At 42.6% G+C, this 13,390-nt stretch overlaps 1 protein-coding gene across 1 annotated transcript in view; it reads left to right on the top strand.

Annotated features, from left to right (window-relative positions):
• The first annotated feature begins 834 nt into the window (after positions 1-834).
• The window catches only part of LOC144073582 (single-minded homolog 1-A-like), a 61,019-nt gene continuing 48,463 nt past the window's right edge, over positions 835-13,390 (top strand). The window contains exons 1-5 of the mRNA XM_077599544.1: positions 835-939; positions 1,098-1,347; positions 5,253-5,332; positions 12,989-13,078; positions 13,161-13,269. Of these exons, the coding sequence (XP_077455670.1) occupies positions 1,107-1,347; positions 5,253-5,332; positions 12,989-13,078; positions 13,161-13,269 (520 nt within the window). The 5' untranslated portion in view covers positions 835-939; positions 1,098-1,106. The remainder of the gene's footprint in view (positions 940-1,097; positions 1,348-5,252; positions 5,333-12,988; positions 13,079-13,160; positions 13,270-13,390) is intronic.

The following is a 13,390-nucleotide window of genomic DNA, read 5'->3' as shown; positions in this document are numbered from 1 at the left end:
ATTCAAAGTTAACAACAATGGATCCAAAGCAAACAGGTGGAATGAAGGGTTGTGCAAAGAAAAGGCGAACGTTGAAAATCAATATTAAGTGCTAAATAATTGAAAAAGAAAGGTAAAAAAAAAATAAAAAAAAATTAGAATTCAGTTTTGTGTAAAGTTAGATTAAACGTATGTTTGAGTGTGTCTGTATATATTAATCCAAGTTAATTTAAATTTGTTTGTTCTGTTACGAGTGTGTTGCCGTGGAAAGCTCCCCCTCTCTGTCTCTGTCTCCCCTCCGCGAAATCCCTCCAATTTTAATGTACTATTAAACACATTTTATTACTATTAAACCACTAGTTATGTGTTACTTTATTAATAGATGGCGAATTAGAAGAAATAAAACAATTTTTCCAATCCAATATCCTGTTATTGGTGTTTTTTCAGAGGGTTGTAACAAATTAATTTGTTTTTTAGTTCATTTCAATGGGAAACGTTCGTTTGGGTTACGAGAATATCGACATACGAGCTCAGTCCCAAAACGAATTAAGGTACCACTGTATTGTTTCATGTATTTTTCCCCGTGGGTTACATTTCCCTTCATCTTGAGTGCGCCTATCGTTCAATGCCACAATAATGTTAAGAACTCGGTGTTTTATTGTTTTATTCGAGTCTCAAGATCGGGTATGCGCAGATTTAATAATCCAATCTTTGTGTAAATGTGTTTGAGGTGATCAATGACAGAGGTAGTCATAGTTTAACACGTGAAGCGCGTAACGACAACGCTTAGCCAATGGTAAAAAGACATATTTGCACTGTCGTCCAATAGGAGATGAGTTATAAAAGGCTTGGATTCGATCACTTTGCTTCTTGAAGTCACTCGGGATGCAGAACGATTATCAAAATTTGGCTCGCTTTGACTTCCAGCGGACTTTGATTTAACAGCAATTGAGTGGCCAGGTAAGAAAAACACAATTCCGGGATGATATAAACATAAAGTAAAAGTCAGGCTTATTCGAGACATATGTCAAACATAAATTGAGACAAAAAAATGGGATCTCACTTTTAGGTTAGGATTACGTGATGGGGTCGTTCTTGCAACTTCTGAATGTACTCAGGCGTTCCAGATGTACCGGAGTGCAGCGACACTTACTTCTGTAACTACAGCTGGCTTGAGAGTAAAAGAAACCGCAATGAAGGAAAAATCGAAAAATGCCGCCCGCACTCGGCGGGAAAAAGAGAATTGTGAATTTTATGAACTGGCTAAACTGTTACCACTGCCATCCGCCATCACATCCCAGCTGGATAAAGCCTCCATCATCCGTTTGACAACAAGTTACCTCAAAATGAGGATAGTTTTCCCTGAAGGTGAGTAGTAATATTACCTCGTCATATTAAACCCAAGCAAGTAAACTAATCGATTTAATTGAATTGCTTCCAAACTCTATATCCGAATATTTAAATCAATTTGAAAGAGCTAGTATTTTTCAGACTGACTTTGAGTTCAATCGGATGTATTTTTATTTTCAAATGTGTCAAAAACATTTGACTTCCCTTTAACGCACTGGACTACTGCATGATAATACAATATAGACTGGGATATATTTATATAAGGATATTCATTGGGCTTGTATTCCTACAGCAAAAATATATTTGCTCCTGTTAAAACTCAGCAGATGACGCAAAATCAAGTATGTACAGTGGTACCTCGAGATACGAGCTTAATCCGTTCCGGGACTGAGCTCGTATGACAAGATTATCGTAACTCGAGCGGAAGTTTCCCATTGAAATGAATGGGAAACAAATTAATTCGTTCCAACTCTCTGAAAAAAACGCCCAAAACAGGATATTGGATTGAAAAAAAATTTTTTTTTCTTATAATTCGCCATATATTGACAAAGTAATACATAACGAGTGGTTTAATAGAAATAAAGTGTTTAATCTAACTAAAATTGGGCGGATTTCGCCGAGGGGAGAGGGGCAAAAAAGGGGTGGGGGGCTTCATTTTTCTTTTCCACACGACGCACTCGTAAACGGAACAAACACTCCACCCTCACGTTCGCTATCGATGGGCTGTTTGCTGTCGTACTATTTATTCCCTTCAAAATATTCCGAAAATGATGCACACAAATGTCCTCACAATCGGATAACGCACGAGCACTTGCCAACGAGCAGCAGTCTTTTATCAGCGATCGCGCCGCTGCTCATGGGAGCTTCGGGGGCGCTGGCTAGCGGCTCCTTTTAGCTTGTAGAATCTGTGTTTGCATCCCCTCGAACGGCGCCTATGATAGAGTGCCATTGCCTGTCGGCGTTGTGTGCACGAGTATACTTCATTACCCAGAAAGCCCTCTTTTCCCCGTGCATGCGCGTTGTGCGTTTCCTGGTCTGAATAACTCATCCGATGCTCGTAAATATTGTTATAAACGAAAGATATGCAAAAAAAAATGCCATGGCCACCTGGCTTGGTCGCATCACGAAATTTTGACCGCATCACGGGCGAATTATTTGATCGAAATTTCCCCCGTAAGACAAGCATTTTGTATGATGAGTGGTCGTATGACGAGGTACCACTGTATATGTGTAATGTGATGTGTGTGTATATATATATATATATATATATATATATATATATATATATATATATATATATATATATATATATATATATATATATATATATATATATATATATATATATATATATATATATATATCAGTGGCGGGCGGTGCATTTTCTGGTAGCGCCTTCAACGTATCAATCCAACCCTCAAAAACTATTTTATGGCTATAAAACCTCTACTGCAGCTACAGCTGCGACACATAAAAAATAATCAATAAATTAATGCACAAAAATGGGGTAAAATCCACTTCCTAGCAGCATTTCATGATTAAATACAAATACTGGAGCTTTTCAGACATAAAACCAGGCCAGGGAGTGATTTTCCCGGGAAAAGACAGTGATGAACGTCAATGGCTTACGGGCAAACATTGGCCGAAAATGGGGTAAAATCCAGCCGAAAACAGCATTTATTGATTAAATACAAATACTGGAGCTTTTTAGACATCAGAACCGGGCCCGGAGTATCATTTCCCCGGTAAAAAGACAGCGATGAATGTCGATACGTCCATACGTGAAATGACAAAAAATGCACTAAAATGAGGTAAAATCAACTTCCTAGCATCATTTATTGATTGAATACAAATACTGGAGCTTTTGAGACATTACAACCAGGCCAGGGGGGTGATTTTTCCCGGGAAAAGACAGCGATGGACGTCTATGGTGAAACGCCAAAAATTAAACTGGGGTAAAATGGGGTAAAATCCACTTCCTAGTAGCATTTTGTGATTAAATACAAACACTGGAGCTTAAATACAAACACTGGACCTTTTCAGATATCAGAACCGGGCCCACAATTGAAATATTATTTAGGAATAAAGCCATATTATACTCACCAAAAATTCTTTTTAACTGTACACAATATCCATCCTCCTTTCTTTCTTCCTTCTTTCCTATCGCCATCGAAGCTAATGATGAAAGTCGAGCCTGTCCTGTCATATTTCCGGCATAGTCCGTTTTGAAAATGGCTTTAAATCAACACAACAATATACTTGATGGTGCAGCTAAGTTAGCACACTGAAAGTGGCACGCGCACCATTTTCCCGGCTGTAACAGGCTTGCTAGCTTCGGAGTTGACCGCCCTTTCTTAATGATGTCCATTTTTTTCTGGAAAAGTCCGTCTGGAAAATATCTTTGTGAGAGAAATCTGCAACAGAATCCATTTGTTTTTGCCACTGTCGGCCATTGTGGGTGGAGTTTGCGATCTCTGGCTGTGGCCCGCCTACTAGCCAATCATAGTTGCTGAAAGCAATGACATGTCCCAGCCAGCAAAATGCTAACGCCTATGAAAAATCATTGTGGGGTTGCCAACTCGAAATCTGATTGGTTAATGCAACAGTCTAGTTTAATGAAGCAGAGCCCGCAGAACTGATTGTGAAGGCTTTGAGGCTGATCTGATCTGGCAACAAATAATGGCTGAAATGTGATTGGTTAAATGCTTCAATATGAAAACACACATCTGGAAGCAGTGCAACCAGGGGGGAAAGCAATGAAAGGAAGCTAACAGACCATTTGGAATAATAAGTATTGATGGACAAAATATAATATGTTTCAGATATTTCTTAGGCCATCAGAGAAGGCCTTGAAGGCCCTGACGGCCCGCCACTGATATATATATATATATATATATATATATATATATATATATATATATATATATATATATATATATATATATATTTATATATGAAGCACCCCTTGCTTAGGGAACCCCTTATCAATCACAGTATCCTATTCAAACTCATTCATTAATTAGAATTATACCTATAATTTGCACGTTCTGCAGATCTTTACTAATAAATATTAGTTCTTGATTTCCTTTATAAAAAAAGATATACGATACAAATAAAAGTCATTTCTTTAAGTGAGCCCCTAAGTAGTCCAGCTAGTGTTATATGTCGCCCAGTGCAGGATGGGGGGAAATACTTTTCCAGTCGGTCTCTGTTTGTTGTTTGCAGCCTGATTATTTTTAGCTTTCAATTAAATTGGCATCCGGTGATATGTGTTCCCCCGTTCTATTGATTGTTTACATTTTAAACAAAGCCCAATAAGTTGTAATAACTTTATTGTATAACACTGGGTGACAAAATGTAGAGAAAAAGTATTGTTTTCAACAAACCTCCGGTAGTGATACATTTTACATTTCATCTCCCATGTGTTCATGCGGAAATCTTAATCCAATTAAACTATTCCATGAAATATTTTTTTCTGTGAGTCCAAATAGAGGAGTCCGATTATGGACCACCATGCTCCTTGCATTCTACAATTGCATTTTAGAATTTAGAAGGGATGCTTTCAACTGCATTTTGTCTCGGTTTGCTGAGTTTAATCTGGCAAAAAATTATAATGCTGCAATACAATATGAGAATAAACTATTATATTTAGATTAGATTTTTAGATTAGAACTTTATTTCATCCCGTATTCGGGAAATTCCTTTGGTTGCTTGTGTATAACATATTCTTATTCTCCAAAAATAATAGTAATAACCACTTCCCCTTTTGTCGTTCTGTTTTTTTTCCAGTGTGTGCTCATCTGTGTATGCATATATGTAAAGGAAATTATCTAAAAACTAAAAACACAATTTGTCTCCTGTTGAACACACTCCTAACCTAATTAACATATGATTTGTCTTTCTGTGTATGAAATACTGACCAGGCCTTGGTGAGTCATGGGGCCATGTGAGCCGCAACTCTCTTGATGGGGTCAGCCAGGAATTAGGTTCCCATCTCCTACAGGTTATTATTTTTTAAATCTTTATTATTATCACTATCTCTGTTTAACATTATTTTTCATGATTATTGTTATACAGTGGTACCTCGACATACGAGCGTAATCCGTTCCGAGACTGAGATCGTATGACGAGGTTCTCGTAACTCGAGCAGACGTTTCCCATTGAAATGAATGGAAAAAAAATTAATTCTTTCCAGCCCTCTGAAAAAACACCAAAAACAGGATATTGGACTGGAAAAATGTTTTATTTCTTCTAATTCCCCATCTATTAACAAAGTAACACATAACTAGTGGTTTAATAGAAATAAAGTGTTTAATCTAACTAAAATTGGGCGGATTTTGCCAAGGGGAGAGGGGCACAAAAGTGGCGGGGGGCTTCGTTTTTTTTCCACACGACGCACTCGTAAACAGAACAAACACTCCACCCTCACGTTCGCTATCGATGGGCTGTTTGCTGTCGTACTATTCCCTTCAAAATATTCCGAAAATGATGCACACAAATGTCCTCACAATCGGAGAACGCACGACCACTTGCCAACGAGCAGCAGTCTTATCAGCGATCGCCCCGCTGCTCATGGGCGCTTCGGGGGCGCTGGCTAGCGGCTCCTTTTAGCTTGTAGCATCTGTGTTCGCATCCCCTCGAACGGCGCCTATGATTGGATTGGATTGGATTGGATAACTTTATTCATCCCGTATTCGGGAAATTTCGTTGTTCCAGTGGCAAGAGGGTGAGGATGCAGGAATAGGAAAGGCATTTTAGACATAAATAGATAGGTAATAAGTAGGTCAAGAAATAAATACATGAATAAATATATGATTAAATAAGCGTGTTGCTTAGCACATATATACATACATACATACACATAAATGTACATGCATGCATACGGTAGGTCTTAACACACAGCCATTTTTTTGTTAAAGAGCCTGACAGCTGATGGGAGGAAGGATCTGCGGAAGCGCTCCTTCCTGCAATGAGGGTGCCGCAGTCTATTGCTAAAGGAGCTTCGGAGGGACTCCACAGACTCATGCAGGGGGTGGGAGGTGCTGTCCATGATGGACATCATCCTGGTCAGCATCCTCCGCTCTCCCACTTCCTCCACAGAGTCCAGAGGACAGCCCAGAACAGAGCTGGCCCTCCTGACCAGCTTATTCAGCCTGTTCCTGTCCCTCTCCGTGCTCCCGCATCCCCAACAAAGCACTGCATAAAACACTGTAGAGGCCACCACAGTGTCGTAGAAAGTCCTCAGCAGTGTCCTGCACACTCCAAAGGACCGTAGACTCCTCAGTAGGTAGAGGCGGCTCTGGCCCCTTTTGTACAGGGCATCTGTGTTTGTGGACCAGTCTAGTTTGTTGTTGAGGTGAACACCCAGGTACTTAAAATTCTCCACGATTTCAATGTCTGTACCCTGGATGTTCACCTGAGTGGTCTGTTGAGGATTCCTCCGAAAATCGATGACCATTTCCTTTGTCTTACTGGTGTTGATGTAGAGGTGGTTTTGCCTACACCAGTCAACAAAGGCTGTGATGACTCCCCTGTACTCCAGGTCGTTCCCGTCCGTCACTCGTCCAACAATAGCGGTGTCGTCAGAGAACTTCTGGAGGTGGCAGGTGTCTGTATTATGTTTAAAGTCCGATGTGTAGAGGGAGAAGAGGAGTGGAGAGAGCACTGTGCCTTGTGGGGCCCCCGTGCTGCAAGCTACCACATCAGACGTACAGTCCTGGAGTCTCACATATTGTGGTCTGTCAGTGAGGAAGTCGATGATCCATGCGGCTAGGTGGTTCCTTACTCTAGCCTCTTCCAGTTTCCCTCTCAGTAGAACCGGCTGAATGGTGTTGAACGCACTGGAGAGGTCAAAAAACATCATTCTCAGCGTGCTTCCCGCGTTCTCCAGGTGTGAGTTAGTTACAGATATAACAGTTAGTTATAGAGTTGCTACCGGGGATGCTGTTGCGAGCTAGTGCCCCCAATGTTCTTATGAGCAGCCAACGAGCAGAGTCTTTTATCAGCGATCGCCCCGCTGCTCATGGGAGCTTCGGGGGCGCTGGCTAGCGGCTCCTTTTAGCTTGTAGCATCTGTGTTCGCATCCCCTCGAACGGCGCCAATGATAGAGTTGCTACCGGGGATGCTGTTGCGAGCCAGTGCCCCCGATGTTCTTATGAGCAGCTAACGAGCAGAGTCTTTTATCAGCGATCGCCCCGCTGCTCATGGGAGCTTCGGGGGCGCTGGCTAGCGGCTCTTTTTAGGTTGTAGCATCTGTGTTCGCATCCCCTCGAACGGCGCCAATGATAGAGTTGCTACCGGGGATGCTGTTGCAAGCCAGTGCCCCCGATGTTCTTATGAGCAGCTAACGAGCAGAGTCTTTTATCAGCGATCGCCCCGCTGGTCATGGGAGCTTCGGGGGCGCTGGCTAGCGGCTCCTTTTAGGTTGTAGCATCTGTGTTCGCCTCCCCTCGAACGGCGCCTATGATAGAGTTGCTACCGGGGGATGCTGTTGCGAGCCAGTCCCCCTGATGTTCTTATGAGCAGCCAACAAGTCTTTTTCGATCGAAATTTCCCCCGTAAGACGAGCATTTTGTATGACGAGCGGTCGTATGACGAGGTACCACTGTACAGTGGTACCTTGAGATACGAGCTTAATGCGTTCCGAGACTGGGCTCGTATGTCGGTTTACTCGTATCTCAAATCAACGTTTCCCATAGAAATGAACTACAAACAAATGAATTCGTTCCAACCCTCTGAAAAAAATCTGAAAACAGGATATTGGATTGGAAAAACATTTTTATTTGTTCTAATTCGCCATCTATTAACAGAGTAAAAAAATAACTAGTGGTTATGAAGTTTAATAGTACTAAAATTAGACGGATTTCCCAGAGGGGAGAGAGAGAGGGACAGAGAGAGAGCGAGAGAGAGAGACTTTTGCACGGCAACGTGCTCGTTACATAACATAAACAAATTTAAATGAACTTGGATTACGATACGATTAATTCGTTCCAATATCTGAAAAAACACAAAAAACAGAATACAGTGGTACCTCGAGATATGATCTTAATTCTTTCCGGAACTGAGCTCGTATGTCGATTTACTCGTAACTCAAATGAACGTTTCGCATAGGAATGAACTAAAAACAAATTAATTCGTTCCAACCATCTGAAAAAAACACCCAAAAAAGGATATTGGATTGGAAAAACATTTTTATTTGTTCTAATTCGCCATCTATTAACAAAGTAACAAATAACTAGTGGTTTAATAGTACTGAAATGTTTTTTATAGTACTAAAATTAGACGGATTTCGCGGAGGAAAGAGTGAGAGGGACAGAGGGGGAGGGGAGACTTCTTGCACGCGTCAGCTGTATGCTCGTATATCAAAATTTTTCTCGTATCTCAAGATAAATATTTGCTCGAAATTTTACTCGTATCTCAAATTGCTCGTATGTTGGGGCACTCGTATGTCAAGGTATTACTGTATTTGTTATTATTGTTAATTCATTCACTCTTTCTCACTTCTGTACTGCTTATCTTCACAAGGGTTGCGGGGGGTGCTGGAGACTATCCCAGCTGACTTTGGGCAACATGCAGGGGACTCCCGAAATTGGTGGCCATCACATTTATTATTATTATTGTCATTCAAATGGTAAGTGACGTCCCATTCTCACCCTCTGCTCTCTGTGAAGTGCTTGAAGACGTAAATGAGCTCAGCGCATTTTATGGTCATGCACGAGCACTCTGTCTTTAAGCTTTCAAACTGCACACTCCAGGTTTTCCAGTGTCTCCAAGTCTTTCCACAGCATTTTGAAATGGGATAATTAACATGTTTCGGGGGGGGGGGGGGGGGGCGAAGTACAGTACTGTAATCCTTCACTGCTTCAGGACATTGTGTTTTTTTATGTTAAGTATAAAAAAAGTTTATAAAAATCTCAAAATCCACGCTGAAACTCGCAAGCGGAAGAGAGGAGATTAAAAATCTCATCTCATCTTCTGAACCGCTTTATCCTCATTAAGGTTGCGGGGGGTGCTGGAGCCAATCCCAGCTGTATCCGGGCCAGAGGCGGGGGACACCCTCAATTGGTGGCCAGCCACCAGGAGGGCACAAGGAGACGGACAACCATGCACACTCACACCCATACCTAGGGGCAATTTAGAGTGTCCACTCAGCTTACCATGCATGTTTTTGGAATGTGGGAGGAAACCGGAGTACCCGGAGGAAACCCACGCAGGCCCGGGGAGAACATGCAAACTCCACACAGATGGACATGAGCAGGATTTGAACCCTGGACCCCAGAGCTGTGAGGCCGACCGCGGTAACCACGTGCTCCACCGGGCCGCCGACTCCTCATGTCTATACACAATAACATGCCCCGCTTGGCAATCACTGGCTGCGGAGGATCACATGACATTGCTTGGCCAATCAGTGCTGCGATGAATTTATGTATTTTGAATTTGAAAATAATCATATTTTCTTTTAAACTAAAGTAGGGTTCAGTGAATGCGCATATGAAACAGGTTGGGTTTGGTAGCTCCAGCAAGGTTAAGAACCATTGGTTTAGAGCAGGGGTCTCAAACTTGCGGCCCGCGGGCCAACTGCGGCCCTCGGGACGATAATTTGCGGCCCCGTCTTAATATGAAAGATTAATGTTCGTGGGCCCGCAAAATTGATATGAATGACACTTGTGTTCGGAGCAATGTTCCCTCTAAGCTGCGCGCATGCGCAATTGCGCACTACTCTCGTCTTCTCTGCGCAGTAACAATCATATGGCGCGCAGTAAAAAAAAAATCTTTTTTTTTTTTTTTTTTTTTACCCCTTTCCCCATGATGGCGCCGTTTAAGTGGCAACCAGTGGCAGTAGCTCTGTCTACTCATGTTTTTCGTGTTTTACAGCACGTTTTACATGAAAAATTAGAGGGAACATTGACATGCACCTGCTTGTGGCAGGTGTGATACTGGTGTGCCCATAGCAAGCAATGATGATGTCGTGACCGGATGATTCGCCTAAAGACGTTTCGCCGACGGACGTTTGACAGACGGACAGGTCGTACTAGTATTTGTTAGTTTAATGATTAAATACAAATACTAGTATTTGTATTTAATCATTAAACGCTGTTTTCAGCTGGATTTGACCGAATTTGAGAGCATTTTGAGCCGTTTGGCGAATGGACGTCTATAGACGTTTTTTTGCCTCCATCGCGATATCATCCAGTATTTGTATTTAATCATTAAATGCTGTTTTAGGATGGATTTGACCCGATTGCTGTCATTTTACGGCTCGGTTCTGCTACATCTGCCTGCCCAAAAGTGCTTATTCCCGGACTGCCATGCCCGCCCAAGAGTGCTTATTCCCGGGCTGCCATTGATGGTAGACGAACATTGATTTTTACTATAATTTGGACAACACCGGCGGCGGGCCGGATTAAAAATCCTAACGGGCCGTATATGGCCCGCGGGCCGAGGTTGAAAAACTTGTACACACACGATCCGGCGGGGCGAGCGTTCGAATCCCGTTTCGGCGAAACCTCCGTTCGGCCGAATGAACGTTCGGTGGAAGGTCCATTCGGCGACCTGCCCGTCTGTCAAACGTCCGTCGGCGAAACGTCTTTAGGCGAATCATCCGAGTACCGATGATGTCGCTCACACTGGTACTCAGTGCGCTCAGGGAGGTTGTCTTTCTGCTCAGACCAACAAAAAATTAGAGGGAACTTTGGTTCGGAGCTGAATGAACCAATCACGGTGAGGTATACGGCTCTGGAGGGCGGGACATCGGCCGGGCTGTCCAGTGCCTCGCTCACTCACTCATTCATTCCTCCAATCAGCTGGGCGGAGGAGAAGCCATGAGGCCGATCACTCCGCTCGGCGCGCACACTCCTCCGCTGCTCTCAGCATAGAACTGAATGAGGCGCTATGATCCGTGATCCAGCCTGTGTCAGTGTCTGTAGCCATCTCCGCGATTGAAACGGAGAGCGAAAGTGCACATGCGCCACAAACCCGCGCGACTGAATGTGAAAGATCAACCCGAGACTCATTCCAAGTGGAAAAACATATTACAGAGCCCCAGAGATGTCTCTTTCAAAGCCTGCCGTGAAGAGAAAGGTCGGTGATGAGCACAGACAGTTTCAAGAAAAGTGGGGAGTGCAATATTTCTTTGTTGAACACAGGGGCACCCCGACGTGTCCCATTTACACTGAAAAAGTTGCGGTGCACAAGGAATACAATTTGAAACGTAATTGTACTACGAGACATGCTGAGGAGTACGAAAAATACCAGGGAGATGAGAGAGCCAACCAGGTTGCCAGTCTTAAAACACGTCTTCTGAGGCAACAGGATTTCTTCAAGAAGGCTACCAAAGACAGTAATGCAGCAGTCAAAGCTAGCTACGCCGTTTGTGAGTTGATTGATCCTGTGCTAAGTGATCCCAAATGGCTCATGGACTTGGCTTTTCTTGTTGATATCACACATGAGCTTAATGTACTGAACAAGAAGCTACAAGGCCAGGGGCAACTTGTCAGTGCTGCCTATGACAACGTGAGAGCATTCTGGACTAAACTTGTTTTATGGAAAGCCCAGCTCTCTCAGACAAACCTTTGCCATTTCCCAGCATGCAAGGCTCTCGTGGATGCAGGCACACCATTCAGTGGTGAGAAGTATGTTGAGGCCATTTCGAAGCTACAGGAGGAATTTGATCACAGATTTGCAGACTTCAAGACACACAAAGCCACATTTCAAATTTTTGCGGACCCCTTCTCCTTTGATGTGCAAGATGCCCCTCCTGAGCTTCAAATGGAGCTCATTGACCTGCAGTGCAACTCTGCACTCAAAGCCAAGTTCAGGGAGGTGAGTGGAGAAGCAGACAAGCTTGGGCAATTTTTGAGAGAGTTGACCCCCAGCTTCCCTGAACTTTCCCGAATGTTCAAGCAGACCATGTGCCTTTTTGGGAGCACATACTTGTGTGAGAAGCTCTTCTCCACCCTGAACTTCAATAAGTCCAAGTACAGGTCCAGACTTACTGATGAGCATCTTCAAGCAATACTGAGGGTCTCCACTGCTTCCTCCCTCAAGGCAAATGTGACTATGTGAGAAGAAGCGCTGCCAGGTCTCTAGCAGCAAGGAGTAGGCAAGAGAAGCCGTGTTCAGAATATTTCATGTTCAATGTTCCATTCAAGTTCAGAAAGTTAAAGGTTAAAGAGCTGTTAATACAGACATTTGAAACGGAATAAAAATAATTCATTTTCTCTACTTAGCCAGCCAGTGTATATCTATTGTATGCTCATTAGTATTATTTGGTTTTGTATTACTGATTGATTTATTTTTTATTCATCTTTAAGTTAATTTATTTAATTCATTATTTTTTAAAAAAAATAAAGATATTTGATAACGTTGGAATGTTTTATCAGTGCTTTTCTTGTGGAAATCCTGATGCGGCCCAGTCTCACCCAGACTCGGCCTCTAGCGGCCCCCAGGTAAATTGAGTTCGAGACCCCTGGTTTAGAGGCTGTCCACCAACCCTTCACAGTCATTAACTATGTATTCTAATAACTGTAACGAGGCACAACAGTGCACGTACATTATGTGCTCTATCCATTAGAGTGCTTCAAACACTAGCCGTAATTCACTATTGCCATATTTTTGGCTTCTTGTGACTATTTAGTTACATCTCTGTTATTTATTTCAGACATTGGACGGCTTCATTTTTGTGGTGGCTCCAGATGGGAAAATAATGTACATATCGGAAACAGCTTCAGTGCAGTTGGGTCTGTCTCAGGTTGGTTCAACAAAGGTAATGTTACCTACTTTGGTATGTCACACCTGTGGTGTCACAGTCCTGACATGGTTGTGCATTTCAGGTAGAGTTGACAGGCAACAGCATCTTTGAATACATTCATCCTGCAGATCATGATGAAATGACAGCTGTCCTCACAGCTCACCAGCCTTACCACTCGCACTTTGTCCAAGGTAAACAATGATCTTAAATTTTATAAGAACTCATAACATAACTAATTAACATTTTGAAAACTGAAGGAAGAATATTTCTCAGACCTCATAAAGTTTTTGAGAGAAGTTCGTTCCTGTTATC

Source organism: Stigmatopora argus, chromosome 4 (assembly GCF_051989625.1).
Source record: "Stigmatopora argus isolate UIUO_Sarg chromosome 4, RoL_Sarg_1.0, whole genome shotgun sequence".
NCBI lineage: Eukaryota > Metazoa > Chordata > Actinopteri > Syngnathiformes > Syngnathidae > Stigmatopora > Stigmatopora argus.
Note: the sequence above shows the minus strand (reverse complement) of the source record. Positions and strands in the feature narration are given on the sequence as shown.